Source organism: Passer domesticus, chromosome W (assembly GCF_036417665.1).
Source record: "Passer domesticus isolate bPasDom1 chromosome W, bPasDom1.hap1, whole genome shotgun sequence".
In the NCBI taxonomy this organism is placed as follows: Eukaryota; Metazoa; Chordata; class Aves; order Passeriformes; family Passeridae; genus Passer; species Passer domesticus.
This window is the reverse complement of record NC_087511.1, coordinates 17483985-17508791: the sequence shown is the minus strand read 5'-3', so window position 1 is coordinate 17508791 and position 24807 is coordinate 17483985. Positions and strand designations below refer to the sequence as shown.

At 47.0% G+C, this 24807-nt stretch overlaps 1 protein-coding gene across 4 annotated transcripts in view; it reads left to right on the top strand.

Annotated features, from left to right (window-relative positions):
* LOC135289180 (YLP motif-containing protein 1-like) overlaps positions 1–24807 on the top strand; it is an 83271-nt gene that overhangs the window by 50737 nt on the left and 7727 nt on the right. The window contains exon 3 of one of the 4 annotated variants that reach the window (XM_064402619.1): positions 12828–24780. The exons of the other annotated variants lie outside the window; for them this stretch is intronic. Coding sequence (XP_064258689.1) covers positions 12828–13512 — 685 coding nt within the window. The 3' untranslated portion in view covers positions 13513–24780. Of the gene's footprint in view, positions 1–12827; positions 24781–24807 lie in introns of those variants that run through there. 4 annotated transcript variants of the gene reach the window in all.

Here is a 24807-nt window from a genome sequence, read left to right as displayed (position 1 = left end):
TCTTCTTCCTGTAGAAATTCTTTTGGCAATTGCATGCACAGTGGAGTCTTCGATGTCAACAGTGATTGTTTTTCAAACAGTCTTTGACTCGAGGTCTTTGGCCTCGCTCCTGGACTTAAATAAGGAATTTGAAACTCTTGTGTCTGCATCCTTTTCATCGCATCAAATGATGGCATATATCCTTTTCTTGCTTCTGCTGCTGAAAACATCCATGCCGGAATTCCCTCTGATGCTGAGATTCGTATCACGTCTTCTTCTTGCCCTTGATCCTCGTATAATGTATCTTTAAGTTCTAACTGTGGTACTGTTTTCTTTAACGTTGCCTTCCCTTTATATGTTGTTGGAAGAAACTGCTGCATGGTTGCAGTCCTGCCACGAGATAACGTTGTGGCTCTGCCCTGCATTTGGGTCATCCCCCCACTGGGTTGCCTGGACAGGTGCGATGACGTCACGAGCTCGATCGGCTCCTCAGCCGTATCGATTGGCTGCAGCAGTTGTGTTTGTGGAACCCGAGCCTGCGCGGATTTTGGCTGAGCCAGCAATGGAGGTTGAACACCTGAGCACCGCCCTGAGATGGGAGTGGTCTGAACCACAGGGGTTGGGATCGAGGAAACTGGAACCGGAGAAGGGGTGGAGCCCCGGGATACGGAGCCCCGAGATCGGCCCCTCCTCGCCCAAGACGTCACCGAGGATCGGACCCGCCCCCGACTGCGCTCCGCCCGCATTTTTCGCGTGTGCGCTTTTTCGGGAATGCTTCCCGTCTCCCCTGGACTGACGTCACTGTCTCCGCCCCGCTCCCCTTCTGATGTCTCCTCCCCAGTGTCTGTCCCCGACTCCTCCCTCTCTGATGCTGTGTCCACACCCCGTCCCCATGTGTACGATCCCTGCTTCGCCCGCGCCCGTGTTTGCTCCGCGATGCGAGCTGACCGCCGCGGTTCGACTTCCGGGTCCTGCGTCACCGCCGTGCGTCCCCTACGTCTACTTACGGGTGCTGCTCAGAGTTCCGCGGCTGCTCCGAACTTGTTCCCCGCGTCTGACGTGGACGTTGTGATTTGGGAGCCCTTCCCGGATGTCCCGCGTGTCTCGCCCCCCGCGTGCGTCTTTGGCACGGCGCCCGCCAAGGCCGCCACCCCCGGTGTGGGTCCCCCAAAACCCGTGCCAAAACTCGTGTTCCCCACCGCTTCCGCGCCCCCCCCCCGCCGGTCGCGACCGCCGTCGCCGCCGCGCCGCCGCGAGAAAGCGTTTCCCCATCCCCCTTCAATCCCCCGCGGACCCCCCTTCCCGATTCTTCCGCCTCCCCCGCCCCTTCGTCCCTCGAGATTCGAAATTCAGGGACAATCGTCCCCGACCCCTCGATCTCGCTGGGTGGAGATCTCAGCTCTTCTGGGGTTGGGATTGTATTCGCGTCTGAATCGGAGCCTGAACCCCCCTCAGTTTCTGGGATTTCAGGGCGTTTTGGAGGTCTCTTGGGACTTTGGGATGACAGGGCTGAAAGCAGTGCCTTTTCCCCTTGCTCCTCTCCCTCGGGAGCTGTCCCCCCCGCGCCAATTGGAACCAGAGCCAATCTCTGCACCGAACCATGCTCTGTTTTCCCCGCCCTTGTGGGAGTTATGGAACCTAATTCCCTGGCTGATCTCCGACACCTTGCAGAGATAGCCTCTAACATAATTCTCGCTGGAGATAACAGCTTGAAAGCCGTCTCTTCCTTTCTGGCAGCTAAAAAATATAAATGTCTGTTAACTTCTTGCCAAAAGCCCACCTCAAACAACACATGTGTTTCTGCAAACGGATAATTATGTCTGACCCACAATAATAACTCTTTGAGCTCCTTTTTAGAAACCCCCTCTGCGTACGCTTCTGTCACGCCTTGTAAGGCTGACAATGTTTCTATTTGTTCCTGTGTGAGTGTGTTCCCCATGTTTCTTAATTTTTGACCTTCTCACCGAATTTGTGTCGTCAGAGTAGTCTGGAGGCTCCCGGTTCCCGTCCAGCAGGTCACAGGAGATGGATTCAGGGGCCCTTCTGATTCCGCTCCGGGCTGTTCTGATACGAGGTTTCTTCGGGAGAAGTGGAGTGCGGTGTTCTCTCTTTGGCTGCTGCTTCTTCGGACTCTTCTGGCTGCCTTCCCAAGGAGTTATCAGTGCTCTCCTGGGAATGAGTCCAGCTCCGGGAACTGCCCGCCTGGGAGCTGCCCGCTCGGGTGCTGCCCACCTGGGTGTTCTCTTTGCAGCTCACTCTTCGGCTCTCCGCTCGAGCTGTCGCTCCTCGTGCCCACCTTCGGGCCCCCCTTCGAGCCCACCCAGGGACGCCAGATGCTGGGGTCGGCTGTTGATTGTCTCTGCCCCAGCACGGGAAAAAGTGGTTCTGGGTAGGCCGCGCTCTCGAAGAAGGAGTCTGGACTCTTGCTTTCGGTCTTCAGTCGAGTTTATTATTTCTTATCTACAAAGATTTTCTGTCTGTCCAGCCGAGGTCTGTTCAGCAGGACAGCCAAAGGCACTCTCTCCCGCCCACGAGGCGGTTGTCTCTTTTATAATGAAAATTACGTATTCGATATTTACCTTTACTTCCCAATACTTTCTGCCCTTGTTGGCAAGTGTCCTCTTTCTATGAACCAATCCACACATGCCAACATCATCCTGAACATGGATGCCAAGGAGAAGAAAGAAGAAGGACAGGGCACCCCCAAATTCCTCCATCTTGGGACTCCTGATCCATGCACAGAATTCTAGACCCCCCTGTACAATACATAAAACCCCCCTGTACAGTGCATTCTAACTTAAGTTCTAACAAGTGAATAACATCCCCTCACCATTTAGACATGAAATTCTCTCATCTCCTCACCTTCAGGTGTCATTTCTTTACAAGGATCAAAGTCAAGCCACCAGGTACTTTTGGCAACATTCCAGGGCCTCCGAGCCCCCCAAGGGTTGTCTCGGTAGCTCTGGACATCCGGAGTGACGTACTGAGCTCCCACAGTCTCTCTGTTTCCGGGATCTGTGTTCTTTTCTTCTTGCGTTCGAAACGGCTTCACGTGTCGTGCCGACACCCACTTCGGACCTTGCTCTGTGGAAACACAAGCGAAACCCTTGCCCCAAGTGATTAGTTTGAAAGGACCTTCTATCTGTCCTGATTCTGGGTTTCTGACCAAAACTAAAGGATTCTCCCTTAATCTTGCCTGTGAACTATTTGAGAAATGTCTCAAGATTGGAGGATTGGGTTCTGAGGATGAACTATTTAGGAAATTCAACACATACAATGCTTTATTTAGTTTCATGTGTGGCGTCGCCTCTGGCTCCCCCCTCCTCTGTCTATCTAGAAGGGATTTTAAGGTATGGTGTGTTCTTTCAATGATTGCTTGACCTGTGGGTGTGTGTGGAATACCAAAGGTATGTCTGACACCCCATTTTTTCAAAAATTTGTCAAGCACCCTGCCTGTATAAGTTGGACCATTATCTGTTTTTATTTCCTGAGGCACGCCCAATGACGCAAATGCTTGTAGAAAGTGTCGACAAGCATGGTCTGCTGTTTCCCCTGCATGTGCTGAAGCAAAGACTGCTCCCGAAAATGTATCAACTGAAACATGAACATTTTTGAGCCTCCCAAATGAGGGATATTTTGTGACATCTGTTTGCCATAGTTGAAGACTTTCCAGTCCTCGCGGATTGACCGCTCCTGTTGAGGCTGGCGGCTGCACAAGTTGACAATCTGGACAAGCATTGATGATCTCTCTCGCCTGAGTTTTTGTGAGACGAAAGGATTCCATCAATGCATGTGCATTCTGATGAAAAAAACTATGACTCAATTTTGCCTGCTCAAAAATGTCTGGGAGTGTCCGTGAAATGGGCATTGTCAACCTGTCTGCTCGAGCATTCCCCTCTGCTAAAAACCCTGGAAGTGTTGTGTGAGCTCTGATGTGTGTGATAAAATATTCATGTTCCCTATTTTCCAACAAAGTTTTCATGCTCACCAAATATGAATACAATATTTCATTGTCGGCTTCTTTCAAGAGTGAACCTTCCAAGCGTCTGACTACCCCCGCGACATATGCGGAATCCGTAATCAAATTGAGAGGTTGTTCAAACAACTGAAATGCTCGAGTGACTGCTGCCAATTCCACAATTTGTGGAGAACCCTGAATCATCCTCACATCCGAGTCCCATTTCTCTGTTTCTGAGTTCACCCATGTGATCACTGACTTGTGTGTCTTCCCTGAGCCATCAGTGAATACTGTGATCCCGTCCAGAGGTTCTTCACTTATTCTTGGCTTTGCCCTGTAACATATTTGTGACTGCAGCACTCTGTGTTGTGGAAAATGAATTGTGCAAGTTCCTGGGAAAGCTAACAATGCAATTATTAAATCTTTTGATTTCTGCATCGCCCATTTAAAATAATCTTTTTTCAATGGTAAATGAATGATTGAAAATTCTCGTCCTGCCATTGTCAACAATCTTGTTCTCCCCTTGATGATGATTTGCGCCATCATTTCTAGATCTGTAAGAATTGTTTTTGAAGTCCTGTATGGTAGAAAAATCCATTCTATAATTATCAAAGAATCTCTTTGGGATGAATCCCATTGAAAGATCAAACCGTGGAACTGTGTTTTCTCTCCCAGCACTGCCAACTCAAAAGGCAATGATTCAACGAACCGATGTGCTTGACGCTTTTGAATAGCATCTGTGATTTTTTCCAATTCCTTTTTTGCCTCTCGCGTGAGTGTCCTGGGAGATCGAATGTCTGTGTCCCCTCTCAAAAGATTGAGCAACGCTGGAATGTCGTTGTTCGTGATCCCTAGAATTGGTCTCATCCAGTTGATTTCTCCCAAAAGTTGTTGCACATCATGCAAATTGTTGACTTTTGTGCTGACCTCCATTTTTTGGGGTTTAATCGTTCTCTCTGAGATTTTCCACCCTAAATATGTCCAAGGTGCAATCTCCTGAATTTTTGAAACACTGATTTCCAAACCTGCCTTTTGCACCTCTGTGATCACACAGTCACGAGCCTTTTGCAGCTCCTGTTGTGTTGACGCTGCAATGAGCAAATCGTCCATGTAATGAATAATCTTCACCTGCGGGAATTTCTTCCGTGCTGGTGACAAAGCTCGTGCCACGTACCATTGACAAATTGTCGGCGAGTTTTTCAGACCTTGTGGAAGTACCACCCAATGGTATCGTTGCAACGGTGCTTCCTTGTTGATACTTGGAACGGAAAAGGCAAGTCTTGGTGCATCATCTGGATGAAGTGGAATGCTGAAAAAACAATCCTTGAGATCGATGATCACGAGTTGCCAATCTCTGGGAATCATCGAAACGGATGGAAGTCCCAACTGAAGAGGTCCCATGTCCTCAATGACTTCATTGATCTTTCTGAGATCATGCAACAGCCTCCATTTACCTGATAGTTTTTTCTTGATGACGAACACTGGAGAATTCTAAGGGCTATTTGTTGGTTTGATGTGTCCCTTCTCCAATTGTTGTTGGACCAGGTTCTTCAGCGCACTCAACTTTTCTCGTTCAAGGGGCCACTGATCCACCCAAACCGGATCATTTGTTTTCCAAGTCAGTTTCAGTGTGGCGAGTGCCGCAGTGACCCCAATTAAAAATCCATCTCGATCTTCGTCCCCCACTGAGCCAACAAATCTCTTCCCCAAACTGTGATTGGCTTTTGCACAACAAACGGACGAATGATCGCTGTCTTGTTTCCCGGTCCTGTGACAACAATAGAACTTTCACTCTGCAGACATAGAGAAGCTCCCCCAATGCCTGAGAGAGATCCCAGAGGCACAATCAAATTCCAATCACGGGGCCAAAAGATGTACGAAATTACTGTGACATCTGCTCCCGTGTCAAGCATTCCTCTGACCACTATTGTTCTGTCCCCACAAGTCAATTGACATGTGAGTGTGGGTCGATCCCGACCTATATGTTTGATCCACGTGGCATGAATTTCAACATTCTCCCTCAGAGGATGCCCTTCCTCATCAAAGATTGACAAAACCTGCCCAATGGCATGTGGTGGCAATGCGAAAGCTCTCGCAACTTGAGTGTTTTCCGCCACGATCAACGGTGGACGGAGGGCTTTTGCTAGAACTGTTAATTCTGTATTTCTGTCTGCTGATATAACTGATGGATAAACAATGAGTCCCAGGATACTACTTCTGTCCTGCCCTACTATTAAAAAATCTTGTTTTTTGTCCGAATGTCCGTGGACACCTGTTGGTATCTCCGCATGACTTTCGTCCAAGAAACACACTAGTTTGGAAGCTGCCAATGTGCACTGCGCTCCTGGTGGAAGAAGGTCTGGGTCGCTGGAGAGTCTGCTGAGGACTTTGCTGAGGGTGTCTGCTTGATGGTCTCCGATGACTGTCCTGCCTGCTCTTGTGTCATCGCCATCACTTGTGTCGTTGCGCGCTGGCGATTTGTGTGCACGCTCTTTTTCCCGTTTCCCGGCTGTGGTAAAGGGTTTCCTTCCACATCCATTTGAGAATAACATTCTTTCACAGAGTGTCTTCCTCTTCCGCATCGTGCGCAAAGTGGTTTTTGCGGTTTTTGCGTCTGCGCTTGTGCGTGCGCCTGTGGGCAATTCTTCTTAAAATGTCCAAATGCTCCACACTTGTAGCACTGTCCTCCAGGTGGATTGTTTTTCTTCTGGATGGTTGCAAGAATTTCATTCTGCTGTTGAAATATTTTGTCCAGCATCTCTTCTTCTGATCGTTTTCCCGAGTGTTCTCTCAGCTGGTTTTCCCACTCTCCTCTCAATTCATCTCTCACGATCGACGCAACATGCTGAGGTGTTCCCACCTTGCTGCATGCTTCCACCATCTCTGCCAAGGATGGTCTTCCTGGCATTGCAGTGATGACCCGTTGACAATCCGGGTTGGCATTGCCGAATGCGAGACTTTCCAAGAGTGGTCGCTTCGCAGCTTCGATGGTCACCTGTCGATCCACCGCTTGCGTGAGTCGATCTATGAATGATGAATATGGTTCTGTGGGACCTTGTCTGATGGTTGAAAATGGGACATCTGGAACTCCTGCTGGAGCGATCTGCAGGATCGCTTTCCGCGCCGCTTCCTTGATGTCATTCAACACTCGCCTTGGAAAACGTACCGCTTGTTCTGCTGGATTGTCATCTGGAGGATCTCCTGCCAACTGTGCTTCAGTGAGGTTCGCGTTTGGCCCGCCTTGATAATTGTTCCTCAACTCTGTGAGATATCTTCGCCATCTTCTTTCCCAGATGAGATTCTGCGTGTCTGTGAGAATCATTGACACAAGGCTTCGAATATCAAATGGCGTCAGGTCATACATGTTAAATGTCCCCCTCAGGAGCTGTTTAAAGTATGGTGAATCCAGTCCATTGCGTTGAACAGCTCTCGCTAAGTCTTTGATCACATCGTGATTCAATCTTTCCCACCTTGGATTCTGCCCCTGCGCATCATATGTCACTGGCATTGTCAAATCTCCTGATCCTTGCAGCAAAGCTTCTTCTGTCAGTTCCTTTTTGACTTGTTTCCAATCCACCATTTTCATTGGTTGTTCCTCTTCTTCCTGTAGAAATTCTTTTGGCAATTGCATGCACAGTGGAGTCTTCGATGTCAACAGTGATTGTTTTTCAAACAGTCTTTGACTCGAGGTCTTTGGCCTCGCTCCTGGACTTAAATAAGGAATTTGAAACTCTTGTGTCTGCATCCTTTTCATCGCATCAAATGATGGCATATATCCTTTTCTTGCTTCTGCTGCTGAAAACATCCATGCCGGAATTCCCTCTGATGCTGAGATTCGTATCACGTCTTCTTCTTGCCCTTGATCCTCGTATAATGTATCTTTAAGTTCTAACTGTGGTACTGTTTTCTTTAACGTTGCCTTCCCTTTATATGTTGTTGGAAGAAACTGCTGCATGGTTGCAGTCCTGCCACGAGATAACGTTGTGGCTCTGCCCTGCATTTGGGTCATCCCCCCACTGGGTTGCCTGGACAGGTGCGATGACGTCACGAGCTCGATCGGCTCCTCAGCCGTATCGATTGGCTGCAGCAGTTGTGTTTGTGGAACCCGAGCCTGCGCGGATTTTGGCTGAGCCAGCAATGGAGGTTGAACACCTGAGCACCGCCCTGAGATGGGAGTGGTCTGAACCACAGGGGTTGGGATCGAGGAAACTGGAACCGGAGAAGGGGTGGAGCCCCGGGATACGGAGCCCCGAGATCGGCCCCTCCTCGCCCAAGACGTCACCGAGGATCGGACCCGCCCCCGACTGCGCTCCGCCCGCATTTTTCGCGTGTGCGCTTTTTCGGGAATGCTTCCCGTCTCCCCTGGACTGACGTCACTGTCTCCGCCCCGCTCCCCTTCTGATGTCTCCTCCCCAGTGTCTGTCCCCGACTCCTCCCTCTCTGATGCTGTGTCCACACCCCGTCCCCGTGTGTACGATCCCTGCTTCGCCCGTGTCCGTATTTGCTCCGCGATGCGAGCTGACCGCCGCGGTTCTGTTTCCGGGTCCTGCGTCACCGCCGTGCGTCCCCTACGTCTACTTACGGGTGCTGCTCGGAGTTCCGCGGCTGCTCCGAACTTGTTCCCCGCGTCTGACGTGGACGTTGTGATTTGGGAGCCCTTCCCGGATGTCCCGCGTGTCTCGCCCCCCGCGTGCGTCTTTGGCACGGCGCCCGCCAAGGCCGCCACCCCCGGTGTGGGTCCCCCAAAACCCGTGCCAAAACTCGTGTTCCCCACCGCTTCCGCGCCCCCCCCCGCCGGTCGCGACCGCCGTCGCCGCCGCGCCGCCGCGAGAAAGCGTTTCCCCATCCCCCTTCAATCCCCCGCGGACCCCCCTTCCCGATTCTTCCGCCTCCCCCGCCCCTTCGTCCCTCGAGATTCGAAATTCAGGGACAATCGTCCCCGACCCCTCGATCTCGCTGGGTGGAGATCTCAGCTCTTCTGGGGTTGGGATTGTATTCGCGTCTGAATCGGAGCCTGAACCCCCCTCAGTTTCTGGGATTTCAGGGCGTTTTGGAGGTCTCTTGGGACTTTGGGATGACAGGGCTGAAAGCAGTGCCTTTTCCCCTTGCTCCTCTCCCTCGGGAGCTGTCCCCCCCGCGCCAATTGGAACCAGAGCCAATCTCTGCACCGAACCATGCTCTGTTTTCCCCGCCCTTGTGGGAGTTGTGGAACCTAATTCCCTGGCTGATCTCCGACACCTTGCAGAGATAGCCTCTAACATAATTCTCGCTGGAGATAACAGCTTGAAAGCCGTCTCTTCCTTTCTGGCAGCTAAAAAATATAAATGTCTGTTAACTTCTTGCCAAAAGCCCACCTCAAACAACACATGTGTTTCTGCAAACGGATAATTATGTCTGACCCACAATAATAACTCTTTGAGCTCCTTTTTAGAAACCCCCTCTGCGTACGCTTCTGTCACGCCTTGTAAGGCTGACAATGTTTCTATTTGTTCCTGTGTGAGTGTGTTCCCCATGTTTCTTAATTTTGACCTTCTCACCGAATTTGTGTCGTCAGAGCAGTCTGGAGGCTCCCGGTTCCTGTCCAGCAGGTCACAGGAGATGGATTCAGGGGCCCTTCTGATTCTGCTCCGGGCTGTTCTGATACGAGGTTTCTTCGGGAGAAGTGGAGTGCGGTGTTCTCTCTTTGGCTGCTGCTTCTTCGGACTCTTCTGGCTGCCTTCCCAAGGAGTTATCAGTGCTCTCCTGGGAATGAGTCCAGCTCCGGGAACTGCCCGCCTGGGAGCTGCCCGCTCGGGTGCTGCCCACCTGGGTGTTCTCTTTGCAGCTCACTCTTCGGCTCTCCGCTCGAGCTGTCGCTCCTCGTGCCCACCTTCGGGCCCCCCTTCGAGCCCACCCAGGGACGCCAGATGCCGGGGTCGGCTGTTGATTGTCTCTGCCCCAGCACGGGAAAAAGTGGTTCTGGGTAGGCCGCGCTCTCGAAGAAGGAGTCTGGACTCTTGCTTTCGGTCTTCAGTCGAGTTTATTATTTCTTATCTACAAAGATTTTCTGTCTGTCCAGCCGAGGTCTGTTCAGCAAGACAGCCAAAGGCACTCTCTCCCGCCCACGAGGCGGTTGTCTCTTTTATAATGAAAATTACATATTCGATATTTACCTTTACTTCCCAATACTTTCTGCCCTTGTTGGCAAGTGTCCTCTTTCTATGAACCAATCCACACATGCCAACATCATCCTGAACATGGATGCCAAGGAGAAGAAAGAAGAAGGACGGGGCACGCCCAAATTCCTCCATCTTGGGACTCCTGATCCATGCACAGAATTCTAGACCCCCCTGTACAATACATAAAACCCCCCTGTACAGTGCATTCTAACTTAAGTTCTAACAAGTGAATAACATCCCCTCACCATTTAGACATGAAATTCTCTCATCTCCTCACCTTCAGGTGTCATTTCTTTAAAAGGATCAAAGTCAAGCCACCAGGTACTTTTGGCAACATTCCAGGGCCTCCGAGCCCCCCAAGGGTTGTCTCGGTAGCTCTGGACATCCGGAGTGATGTACTGAGCTCCCACAGTTTTGGTATAACTACTTACTACTTTCCCAGGCTGTCCCGCTCAACCACCTGTCTCTGTGTATTTCTTCATCCGTGGGCCAAGGACACACAGTTTAATTGGAATGGCAACTCCCCTCATTCTCTATCTCGGTCAAATTAATCTCACTGTGAGCTTTAGCTCGGAGCCAGCTTGTTACAAAGCTCTCAACTTTTCCCCCATTTTCTTTTTGGGCCAGAAGTGTTGTTTTCTAAGCCCTTTCTATCATCTGACTCACCATTCTTTGTACGCAATTAAGCAAGCATGGTAATACAAGCATTAGCAATACTATTACACCTAATATCCTTATAGCATACATTGCTGCTCTATTCTGCAATATTGCATGATTTACACTTTGTACATCTTGAGACAGCATGTCCAATATCTGTCTGTCTTCTTTGCTTGTTGAATGGTCAACGTTTCTCTTGCTTTTGATAGAGTTACACATTCTTCATTGAAATCCATCTGGACTTTGCATCTGTTAAAACACAAACAAATCCCATGTCCCTGCAGGACTGAAGAATTCTCTCAAAATCCTGGAGGTGAAAAATGGGTCCTGGTTTCATTTTGCAATGTTACATAAAGAAATGTTAAGATAAGAGTAATTAGGAATCAATTTAGATAATACACATAATCAACAACACATACAAGATCAAAAAATTACTAAACACTATAACACTAAACTCTTATCCCAGAGTCTGCGACAGCTGATAAACTTTAAAATGACAGAGAATTGGAGAAATCATGTCCGGATTCATGTTTCTCCAAATCACTTCTGAAAATGGCTCAGCTGTCATAGATGGTCAAATTGCCAAGTCAAAAGGACTTGAATACTATTTGATGCAGAAAACATCTGGGTTGATTGTCAGTCACTCCATCCAAATAGAGCTAGAGCTTGGCCAGAGCCCGACCTCTAATTGGTGAGTATCACTTAACACATTTTTTTTTTTTTTTAAACAGGGCTTTTAAAAACAACTGTTATAAATAAGAAACCTTAGGGTTACAAACTAATCAAACCAGCAAATAATTGAATCCTTCTGAAGTTTCTGTCAAGACAGAGATTTTCCAAACACAGCAAACTTCTTGAATTCTCTGCTGGAGTATTCCTGTAATAATAATTAAAAGAACCACAAAACTGGCAATTTGGCTAAAAACCCTCAGAAACATCTAAATAGTTAGGAAATAAAAAGACAGGATCTTGAAGAGACACGTGTCTTGCAGGTGATCACACAAAAAATAGAAAAACACATGAAAGGAAAACACATAAAAGGAAAACACATGAAAGCTAGCTGCAAATACTACAACAATACCTTAATAATAATTCTTATCATAAAAATCAGAAAATTCACATAATGTAATCAATTTATCAACAGCAAGTGTTCAAGGAAGTTAAGACAACCCCTTTTCTAAGCATTCATGTAATATTAACAACAATCACTATCTATCAGCATTACTTACAAAAACTAAAAATAACAAAGGTTATAAACTTAATATAAATAATTCTTAAAACTTTGAATCATTGGGGAATCTACTGATGACCCCATAACAGGGTCTGATTCACCTTTCTCAAATGCTTTGTCTTCTAAGACACCTTGGGTAATTGAATCTTTACTAATACTTTCATCTTTACATGACATTTTGTTTCCCTGGAAATAATTTTTTACAATAGAAGTAGTTCCCCTTCTTTTTTTTTTTTCTTTTTTTTTTTTTAAATGAATTAAGCTGGCATTTTGTTACACTGAGATTTCTTACTGCTTGACAACAATCATTAACTGAAGGATAACAGGCTGGTAAAGCTGGACAGTTTGCATAGATATTTTAAAACAAAACTGAGAAAGATGACAGATAATTTTAAACACAAATAGTTTCACTTAAAATAAAAACAGTACAAAAACAATTAGCACATTTATATCCATTTATCTAATGCCATCTCATAATGAATAGAAGAGAGCAAAGACTATAAAGACTATAGTATACAGAAATATTACAGTTTAAATCTTCTTACATGTAGTCCAAACAGAAACTAGGAAGTTTACTTAGACTCTGTTTATTTAAAAGATTGTTCCTGCTTCAGGTAAGGGAAAGGCAATGACGTCATCAAACTTAAAGCCATCAAACCCAAATACTTAATCACTTTTAGAAAAGCAAACACATTTACAAAAAAACCTGGTAAACAAACTGTAAAGTCTGTGGAACAGTTGGGTGAAATGCCCCGTATAACATCTGCTGCAAAGCACTGTGTGAAGTTTCAGAAGTTTTCCATCCTGATCTTGAAAAAAAAATTCCTGACCTGTTTTTTCTCAGACACTTGTTTGAATTGCTGCGATGGGCTGTCTGCTGTGGTTGCCAGGCAGCTGTGACAGGGCGGTGCTTTGAGGAATGTCAGCCGGCTCCCCGTCTCCACTTGCTCCGTCACAGCCTCAGTCTGTGCCACCTCGGGGGTGTGGAAAGGAACGCCCTCGCCCGGACCCGCGCAGCCCCGATCTCCTTTGGGCTCCGCTCCACCTGGATCTCCGCTCGGGCTGGTTCCCCCTGGCTCTGCGCCAACACCCGCAGCCAGCGGGAGCATGTCCCACACCGCTGGTGCTCTTGTGCGCTTGCAAAAGTGAAAAAGCCCTCCCAGCTCCAGCTTTCGGGTTTCGCGTTACTAGTGAGCGTCCGCCACCGCTACCATTGGCACTGCGCTTGTCGCTGCCGCGTATTCGGCTCTCGCGTCTCGCCTTGGCTGGCCCGGCCCCGGCAATCTGTGCGCTTTCCCCACGGACAGCTGCCGTGCGAGTTTTTGTCACCGTGCGTGTCACTGGACCCACGGTGCGCGTATGCGCCGCCAGCACGGAGCATGCCGCCGCCACCATACGCGTTTCCCTCATGGTCCCGAACTTACGCCACTCTGTTAATTCATGTACTATATAAGGATTTTGAGAAACTCTTTGTGCATACCCGTAAGCTAACAACTGTGGGAGCTCTTTCTGCAAGTCTATGTCCTTAATCTGCTGCTTTTTTAAAAAGCAAGTAAATAAATCATATGCTGCTTGCCTTTCCATTTCTAATCAGCCCTGTTGCAAGGCTTACAGGCTCCGGCAGCACGTAGGCTGGGACTATCTATATAGCTCCCAGGGCTGCGAACTCGCAGTGGTTCGTTTGCCGTCCCACCCCTTGCTTCAGAGGGACCCGCTCCTACTTCCCGATCCGTGGCAGCCGTGTCTGTCCGTAGTCGTCTTACGGATCGACGTCGGGGTCAGCCATTTGATGGAGAAGGAAGACTCGCTCACCATATGATGATCGACAAGTCTCATCTTTATTCCCGAATCGCCAATTATTATACACCTTTTAATTAGCTCATGCATAGTGCAAAATCCCAGCTCACCATTGGCTAATTAGTTATCAGCTATCTACGTGCTGTTTTGGTATAACTACTTACTACTTTCCCAGGCTGTCCCGCTCGACCACCTGTCTCTGTGTATTTCTTCTTCCGTGGGCCAAGGACACACAGTTTAATTGGAATGGCAACTCCCCTCATTCTCTATCTTGGTCAAATTAATCTCACTGTGAGCTTTAGCTCGGAGCCAGCTTGTTACAAAGCTCTCAACAGTAGATTACTTTCTGTTTCACTGCCTGTGCCTTTTTCTTTGATACTCTGTATCCTTGGAGCCCTAGGAAATTCAAAAGGCTTACCATCCAGGCCACACATGCTTCCCTTGTCCAAGTGGCTACTAGAAGATCATCCATGAACTGCAATAGCCTTCCTTCTTCCTGTGGAGCTTCCCAGGACTCCAGATCTTTTGCAAGTTGCTCTCTAAACAGAGTGGGGAAATTTTTGAAGCGTTGAGGCAACACGGCCCATATGAGCTGGGTTTTATGCCTGCCTTTAGGGCTTTCCCATTCATATGCAAAAATTTTCTGTCTGGCTTCCTGGATAGGGAGGCAAAAGACAGCATCTTTCCGGTCTAAAATGGTAAACTAGGTTAGCTCAGGTGTTAAGTTAGTAAAGTATATGGATTTGCTACCACAGGATATAAATTCTTTGTTATCTTATTGACAGCCCTCAATCCTGTACTATTAATTATTGGGCTGATTTCTTCCCTATCTTCTTTTTTAAGGAGTACTGCTTAATTCTCATTGGTTGTGTCCCTTCCTTAAGCTTGATTACTATGGGGGGGCATTCTTCACCCTCCCTGGTACACCAGAGGCCCATACCCCCAAAAATACTTTTCCTAATATTTTTTTACTAATTTCCTTCTTCATTTTAATGGCTGTTAATGTTAAGCCTAACACCTTTATATAATTTTGATCATTTACCTCCAAAGTAACCTCCCCATTTTACAATGTTTAGCGAATTGGGCAGATACAAAAACTTGTAAATACCCCATTGTTACTTTAAAGGTTTGCAAAAGTATGCCTTCTCGGACTGGTTAGTTGTTCCTTGTACTACAACATAATCATTTTTCACAGGTACTAAAGCTTTATTTAAAACTGAATATATGGCCCCTGTATCAACTAAAATTCTACCCTTTTCCTTTCTTCTGGTCTCACTGCCTCTCACAGAGGGGTCTGTTACCTTCTAGTTCTGGATGAAATTGGACTGCCAAGGAGGGGGATGGGTGCAAGTGGGTATACCTTTGTAGCCTGAGTCCTCTTCCCTTTGGGGAGGTCCTCCTCATCCTCCCTTACCTTAGGAGGAGCCTTTAACAAATCATATGTACTTTATTTTGCGTTTCATCATTGTTATAGATGAAAAATGAAAAATAGCCAATTTTAATAAAAATATAAAAAATGAAATTTATTTCGCTACTGTAATACACTCTCGACAGCCAACAACCAAATCGGACAGCGTACCACCCCCGGACGGTGATGCGGGTGAACGTGAGATTGGACTTGCTAGTACCAATTCTACCCCGTCCACACTGGCTTCTCCGAGGCAGCAGTTCTTATACGGTTTATTTTGCCTGTGACAGAGTGTCTTTGTCTCTTTTTCAGTTCTTCATATTCAAGTTGGTTTCTTTCTCTGGCTCGAGCTGCACAAAGCCTCCGTCTGGGAATAGAGTAATACTTTCCTCCATTCCCGGAATCTGGCATTCAGATGGAAGGTGTTGATGGCCCTGGTCTTCTCAGATAGGTATCTTGTCTGGGCCATCATCGCTTGGGCGTCACTGGGTGCAGGTCCTTGTGAATGCCCATCTCCTGTGCAGCCAGAGTTTCCTTCGAATGCAAATGAGGTGGTGCCTCTCTGTGGTTTCACCATCCTGTGGAAGGAATCTCCCCCCCTTTATACACCAATAGTTCATTTTATACGTGTATATATATTTTGATATACCCTTTATTCCCACAAATTACTACCCATATCTATAACAAATCCCTCACCTCTTTTTATTAACACATTAATTCGTGGGTAATTCTAAAAATTAAACCCACGTGTTTTATTTTTAGTTGATTTCTATATACATACAAGTGACCTCTTTCTCAATCATCCTGAGGTATTCCCTGATATTCCCTGAGTTCTGATCTGTTGTGCTCAATTTGTTTCTCAAATTGAGCCAGGGCATTAGCTGCCCATTATGTGGGGTATCCTCCTCTAAGTTCATAATTTTTGAGATTGGGTTAGCCTTTCCTGTCGCCATCTCTGGGTCCATTGGCATGGCCGATATCTGCATCCCTTGTACAACTGAGTGTATCAACCGGATAAAGGAAGGGATCAGACAGGGTAGGAAGATGACTCCTGCTATGGAACAGAGAATAAAGAAGAATAACTTCTTCCACCATGCCCCATTAAACAGATTGTCCCACCAGAATGCGTTCAGGATCGAGTTCCACTTCTGGATGGGCACTGGGCAACCCTCTTTATTTCAGCTGCAAGTCCTCTAATCGTCTCCCCATAATTGTCAATTTCGATGCAGCATTCAGATTCATTGAACTTACCACATACTCCCCCCTCCTCTGCCAACAAGTAGTCCAATGCTATTCTATTTTGGTAAACAAAAGCCCTCGTCTGGGAGTGCTGCCTTGACAGTAACTCCAAGGCGTCTGCAGTGTGGTTGGACACGATTTCCACCACTGCCTGGAGCCTGATTAACCGGTTCAGGAGATATATCGGGGTCCCGTAACCCCAACTACCGTCCTGAGCCCAGGTAGCGGGCCCATTGTATTCAGTGATCAGCTCTGCGGGCCACTCCTCCTCCCCCCATTTCTGACTTCCTTCAAAGACTGGAAATTTCTTTCTTACATCTCTCTTTTGTCGATCTAGGGTCTCTTAAAGAGGAGCCCCTAGTGAGCTGCTTTCTGACCTGGGCAAGGTGAAGAAGGCTGGTCTGATCACTCCCAGGATGCATGACCCTTTCCATTTCAAAGGCAGCTCACTGTATGCCTTTTTTCCACAAATCCAATATATTCCATTCGGTGCTTTCCAATTCTTTACCTCCCTGGGTTTGTCCCAAAAATCTCTTCATCCCACTAAGGATTGGAAAGGGTTAGCCCCAGCTTTCATGTTCCAGCAAAGTCCCATGTTTTCATTCCATTCGCATTGGTTATCTTTTTTCTGACTCCAGTACCCGTAGGGAAGTTCTGGTTGCCACCTTTGGCTTTTGTTATCTGAATTTATGATCAGTGTGGAAATACAAGGTGTAAAACCTACAATTTCCATATATTCTCTTCCTTCTCTACTTATGCAAATTCTTCCAATTACTCGCTGATCTAAATTCCATCCCTCGGGTCGTTGAATTAATTTAGAAATTTTGGTGTGATTCCACTTAAGCAGCTGTTCTGGGGTTAACCCTTCTCCTTTCCAAGGCCACTTTTCGGCCGATTTTAAACCCCCACATATCCAGCAATTTGTAAGACCTAATTCCATAGCAATATCTTGCATGAGGTCTATGAACAAGTTTTTATCTGATGCTGCAAGGCCAAATTCACTATATTGTTTTTCTAATTGTTTGTAATGCTCGCTTAGAGTTTTTAACCTCTCCTGCTCAATTTTCCGTTTCCTCATTTTGGACTCCTGTCTTTTTAATTCTTGGGTGATCTGCTGAATTTTACTTTCTGGATTCACCCTTTCTTTGTTTTGGGAAAAGCAGAAAGTTTTGTCATATTGGAGGCAGGCTCAGTCATCATGATCTTCAAGTAATCCTATGATGACCGGTTCTTTACCCAAAGACATCTTATTCCTGTATTTCAGATTCTCCCCCACCCAATATGTTCTTCCTCCCATGGTACACATTCCCAACTGTTCACTGTTATAACACAACTGGTTCATTTGAAAATATCCCACAAAAATCAAATCCATTCTTCCCCCAGTCCACACAGTACGGTTACACTTATCGCATATGGGAATCTTAGCAGTTCTAATATCACGCTTTTTCCTGATAAGGGTTGACTTACCTACCCTGGACGTCACCTCTGGCGAGATGCAGACTCTCTCCCCTGTTTTTAGACAACCCCCATATCGAGTGCCGTCTGACCAACAGTACCTATGTGCCGTGCCTTTAATGCAGTCTGACGGGGCGAGGTTGGGAAAAGCCTCCGCTTCACCCTGACCGTCCCCTGTACAAACCTTGCAGATTCAGCTGGGGTCCCACTGATTTGAATCAGTTTGTGTTTCAGCGAGTGCACTAGTCCTGAGGCACATGGCTAGACTCAGGCTCATCAGAGTTATCCCGATTATTGTTCCTCTGCCCCCGCTCTCGCCCACTGGGTTGCCTCCAGTGGCGAGGAGTACCATCTTCTTGGCAGCAGGAATCAATTTCTCAGAGATCATAGCTGGCCCGGGCTGCGTACCTCCGCTTAAACACTCCCCACCGACAGAGCTTTACTGGCCGGGCACTGCAGGGTACTTTGTTCTTCCTTCAGCACTCGATTGATAAGATGTGAGGCCTATATCGGAGTTTTCCTCTTAATCCATTTTGGAAAAGCCTAAACCACTGTATAGAGTCTGCTTCAATCACTCCCAGTTCTGTGAGCAACGTCAAGAGTAGGTTAGTCACCTGTACTTCGTGGTTAAAACAATCCTCGCACAAACCCCTAGGTCTCACCCCCCCGTCACAATGCGCCACCCACATTATCTTACAATAATAGCACCCAAATGACACAAACAGATAGCAAGGACAGTTCGGTTCTTGACACTCGATCCGGTCGATCTCGGTCATCAGTGTGGTCTGCGCAGGGTTAACTTCAAGTCTCCAGGAGGCGAGACAACCTCCCACTCGGGTATGCCCTTTTTGGATTCCACCTTCTTAACCCTGGAAGCTTGCATTCGGTGGTTCGTACTGCTGTATCTGTAGTCAAAAGAACAGGAAAGGGTCCTTCCCAATGAGGAGATAATGGCACATCCTTCCAGGTTTTTATCAGGACGTAATCTCCGTGTTGGACTGGATGAATGGAAAAGCCCACAGGACTCCCTTGCATTACAATTCCCTGCTTTCTTAGCTCTTGCAGGTTTCAGTTAATAGTTATCAGGTATGGGCTTATTTGCCCATCCTCAATCTTGGGGTGTCCTATTGGCATCCCATGTTCATAAGGCATCCCGTACAGCATTTAAAAAGGTGATATTCCAGTTTCTGAATTTGGCAGAGTCCTGATATTTAGCAGAGCCAGTGGTAAGCACTTAATCCAGGACATTTTGGTTTCTAAAATTAATTTTGTTAATTGTGCCTTAAGAGTTTGGTTCATCCGTTCAACTTGGCCTGAGCTCTGTGGGTGCCAAGGGGTGTGATACTCCCAGCGGATTCCCAAGGCTTCTGCCATTTGCTTTATTATTCTAGAGGTGAAGTGGGTACCTTGATCTGAATTGATATATCTCACCAGCCCATATCTAAGCACAATTTCTTCTAATAATATTCTTGATACCACCTGTGCGGTTTCCCGGGAACTGGGATATGCCTCCACCCAGTGTGTAAGCTTATCCACTATGACTAATAGGCATCGATATCTTCCCACCTTTGGCAGATCAGTGAAATCGATCTGGACCCTTTCAAAGGGTCGATATGCCACTGGTTGGCTTCCCATTGCTGTTTGCTTTGCCCGGTTCCGGTTGATTTTCTGACACACCATGCACCCCTGTACCTCTTGTTTAGCTAATTCATATATTCCTTTACACCCAAAAAATCTTAGGAATTGATCTGCCAATGCCTGAGTTCCCCAATGTGTTTGTGCATGTAGCCTTCTCAATATCTTCCAGGTATATTCTTTAGTCACTAGCTCCCTCCCATCGGGTAATTTCCACTTACCTTCTTCTAGTTTTCCCCCTATATTTTACATTCCTCAATTTCTTTTTCGGAGACCTGTGGGGGAAATTATCGTACCTCCCCCTCACAGTCCTCAGGGGTACTTACCGATAGGAGTGCTGCATGTTTAGCCTTCTGGTCTGCTAGACTGTTACCTCTTGCTTTAAACTGTGTCCCCCTTTGATGTCCTTTAACATGTACTATAGCGATGGCTTTTGGTTCTTGTATAGCCACCAATATCTGTTTTATCAGCTCCTCATGCACAAGTCCTTTTCCCCTTGTACTGATCAGCCCCCTTTCTTCCCAAATTTTCCCAAAAGTATGAACCACCCCAAAAGCATATTTTTAATCAGTGTAAATGGTTCCCACTTTACCTTTTAGCTTCAGCAGGGCTCTTAGCACTGCATACATTTCACACGCCTGAGCCGACCACCCTGTATTTAGAGGACCCGATTCTATTGTCCCCTCTGTTTGCAGTAGAAGCACTTGGGTCCCTCCTTCAGTTGGGGTGCAGGTTTCTTCGGAGGATGTTTAGGTTTTCCTGAAGGTTTTTCGGGTAGGTGCCGCTTCTCCTGTAGCGAGTTCTTTTTCTTGCTTCTGAGCTTCACGGACTGCTGCCACTAGGACCTTAGCCTGTGCCTTCTGCTTTTCGTCCTCCCTTCGCATATATACCCTTTGCGCCTCCCGCAGCAATTCTTGCAATGATTTCTCCTGCCAGTCCTCTAATTTCTCCAACTTTCTCCATATATCCTCCCATGATTTAGCCATGAATTGTGTTTTTAATAATATGGCTCCTACCGGGGAGTCAGGGTCAGTGCCCGAATACATTTGGAGACTCCTCCTTAGTCTCTCTAGCCATTTGGTCGGGGTCTCATCCCTCCCTTGGCATTCCCCTAAAGCTTTCCCCAAATTCTGCCCCTTAGGTACTGCCCCTCAGATACCCTGGATGACCATGTTCCTTAAATTCAATCATCCTTTGTCTATCTTCTTCTATCTGGGCATTCCAGGATGGCTTTTGGTTGGGCCACTTAACCTCCCCACTCCCCCCTTGTGGGTTCCTGTGTTCCCAATCCTTTATTGTGGCTGTCCTTATCATATCTCGCTCCTCAGCATTAAACAGTGACCTCAGAATAGCACAAATATCATCATACGAATAAATGCTGTTTCCCAAAAATTTGTCCAGTCGCTCGGTCACCCCCAAAGGATCGTCCATTATTTTCCCCATCTCCTTTTTAAATGCCCGCACATCCCCCGAATTTATTGGCACATTCACATAACCAATAACTCCCGGAGCGGTTGGGACCTCTCTGAGTGGGTAGAGTCCCGGCTGTCCCTCCTCCTCTTCACTGTCTTCAGCATGTGTCTTCCGGGTCCTGTGTCTCGTGCGGCTAGTGGGTGGAGATTCCTTCCGCGCCGCGCTCCCTTCGGGTTGCGTGAGAGGAGGTCGGAGGGACAGGGTTCGTTCTGGTGGGTAGGGGTCGGCTGGTGCCAACTCCTGGGGGATGTCAGGCGGTGGTGCCTGTGGTCTTACCGGGCGGTATCCAGGATTTTCGGGTTCAGGGAGAGGCTCGCGCACCTGATGGTTCGGGTACGGGGGAGGCAGATTCTCCAAGGGTTCCCAAGTTTTCGCCAGTCCCTTTGGCTGTTTGTATGCTCTCACAGGGTACAGATCAACACTAGCGTATTCCCAGATCAGAGCGTATTCCATCTCCTCTTCAGTAAATCTTCTCTAGAACACAAATTCCCTCAGTGCCCTACATATCTTTATTGAATGATCCAAACATGGGCCAGAGCATATGTTTCCTGATTTCTACATCGGCCCACTTCTCCATACAGTAGTAGACTGCCTTTTTCTTAGATTTTTCCCTTCTAATAGGGCAGTCTTCCCAATGTTCTAGCATCCAACCCAGAGGACTATACCTCGGGATGTCGGGGAGATCGGACCCCACCTTTCTCCCCGATTTATCAAGATTCTTTTCTTGGATTTTACTCTTCTTCAACCCCATATTCTACTCCCCTCCTTAGGCCTATTTACCTGCAGAACTGCTTTTTATTATTTTTCCTTTTACCAGTGTACACACGAAAAAAGAAAAAAAATTTTGCTGATCCCCCCCAATCACGTAGCAAACCGAACTGCGGATATATAGTCAACAAAAACGATCTCTCTTACCTTTTCCCTGGATCCAGAGAGGTCCCATAGTTCCTCCTGACCCAGTCACTGATCATCAAAGCAACCCTTCTCCTACCCCCTTCTTGACTTCCCCGGGGCTTTTCTCGGGTTGATGTGTGTTCCACTCGTGGTGCGTGTTCCAAGCGAACTTTCCACTCGCTTCCCCTGCGACCGACCACTTTCCTCGCGGAAAAATGGAACTGCGATCTTAGGGTCTGCACTCGCTTCGTGATATTTATCACGTCTCACACACACAATCGATCACTCCCCACTCAACCACACAAAACTTACGGTTCGTTTTCCTGCGTGGAGTCTTCGTGCACATTGTATTTACGAGTAGAATAGACGGCTTCCACGGAGAGCTACCTCCGTCCTCGAGAGCTCTGGGCCCGTTCCACTGTTTGGTTGTGGCTAACTTTCTGGCTACAGAAAAGTTTGGTTTTATCTGATTGGTTCTGATGGGTTTACCCAATCTTGTCCGGCCGCTGAAATCAGCGGGGTGCTGCCCGGACCTCGAGAGGGGACCCTGGAATCCTTATCAGATCACGTCAGACTTGGTCACCAAATTGTTATAGAAGAAAAATGAAAAATAGCCAATTTCAATTAAAAAAAAAAATTATTTCGCAACCATAATACAGTCTCAACAGCCAACAAGCAAATCGGACAGCGTACCACCCCCGGACGGTGATGCGGGTGAACGTGAGATTGAACTCGCTAGTACCAATTCTACCCCGTCCACACTGGCTTCTCCGAGGCAGCAGTTCTTATACGGTTTATTTTGCCCGTGACAGAGTGTCTTTGTCTCTTTTTCAGTTCTTCATATTCAAGTTGGTTTCTTTCTCTGGCTCGGGCTGCACAAAGCCTCCGTCCGGGAATTTCCTCGATTCCCGGAATCTGGCATTCAGATGGAAGGTGTTGATGGTCCTGGTCCTCTCAGATAGGTATCTTGTCTGGTCCATCATCGCTTGGGTGTCTCTGGGTGCAGGTCTTTGTGAATGCCCATCTCCTGTGCAGCCAGAGTTTCCTTCAAATGCAAATGAGGTGGTGCCTCTCTGTCAATCTGCCGTGGTTTCACCATCCTGTGGAAGGAATCTCCCCCCCTTTATACACCAATAGTTCATTTTATACGTGTATATATATTTTGATATACCCTTTATTCCCACAAATTACTACCCATATCTATAACAGCATGATAAACTTTGTCTGATGTCATACATTGCTGTCTTACACTGCATGCTGAACAACATGTTTGATTTGCCATCTTTTTGCTTTGTTTTCTTTTTCAAGAGCTAACACCAGTGGGTCAGAGGGAGCTCTGAACCCACAGTTACTCTGCCATTTTGGGTGATTCTTTAAGGTGAAAAACATATCAGCATACGAGACCTCATCTTATTTGCTTTCCTGTCTTAAAACAGCATTAACTGCAATAAGGTATTCTAAATCTTTTTATTTTCTGAGCCTCCCCTACTGGCGGCTTTCTCCCAGTGAGCCCCTCCCAAAAGAGCTAGCTCAGGAGCCTCTTTGGTTAGTTCTCATTATCTCTTTCTCCTTATATTATCATGTTTCCACTCAAGCCTCACTGTGTCTTTTCTCAGTTTTTCTCACACACAGACTTCCAGGTGGCAGGTATCAGATGTGATCCTCCACGCATAAGCTTTAAGATCTCAGGTTCTGAATCGGCTTGATCAGGAACCTTCCATTTACACTTGGGGCATAGAACAGCAATACTAGCGCCTCTCACAAACTGCATTTCACATAAGGCGCCAGCTTCTCAATGCACCAAAAACTCCCGGGAATTGCCTACAGGCTATTCTGTTTATCACTTTGTATCACTTTGGCATTTATCACTTAACATCTACGGTGGGCTGTTTTCAGTCTAGACTTACTATGTTACCAGCCGGAGTCCGATAAAGCACCTCTAAATGACCTCATTCATCTCCTCTATCTAAACTCTGTTTTACAAAATCTCAGTCTTTTCCAGTTCTCTTCCTGCACAATCTAATTAAAGCATTGTTTCTACTGACACTCACTTTACTGCCTTGCAAAAGGTTGTGCCTGTTACAGCAAAAACTCTGATATGCCCACAAACAGACGCACACACCCCCCTCCCACATCTGAAATTCACGAGTCAGGGCTCGAATTGCTGTGCAAGGGTGTTATAGGTAAAAATTGATCCAGCCAATTAGATAAAAAATAAAAATAAAATTTATTTGTGACCGATATTCAGTCCCAACTGCCAACAATCAAAAAGGAGCATCGACCCCAGGATTGGAGCAGGTGAGCTATTGTTATGAATAGAAAATTGTATTTTTTTTAAGTTTCAGAGTTAAAAAAACCAAGTCAGACCGGGTCAGACTCCTTTAGTTTCGCTGCCGAAGAAAAGCCCTTAATCACTCGTTAACGGCAGGTGATTAACTGATTGTTTCCCTGATGCTGGCCAATTGCCAAGAAGATACCAAGGGAAACCCTCCAGGGTAAAGAGAATGGGCAGTGACACCAGAGACAACATGCAAATAAGAAATGCAATGCACCCTGGGTTTTTACAGTTTTACAGTTTTTATAAGAAAAACCCCTAAAATCACGAGCCAATAAGTGACTTAAAGTGACGTCTAAGGATGGGAGCATTGTCCCGTACCTGCTTGAATCTTTTTATTTCTCACCCTAACCTGAAAAGAAACTGATTAAAGAGACCCCCCGGGTTTCTAAACCAACAAACCAAGGACTCAACGACTCTCCCGTGAGGACAGAGTCCCCAGTTCTGTCTGCAGACCAGCGGACAAAACTGCATCATCCTCCTCCTTCGTGCCACGCCTGGGAGCAACGGCGGCGAGGGCGCAACCCGTCGATTTCTCCCCACCTGAGCTGATTCTTCTTAATAAAGGCATTAAAAAGGAGAAAGATC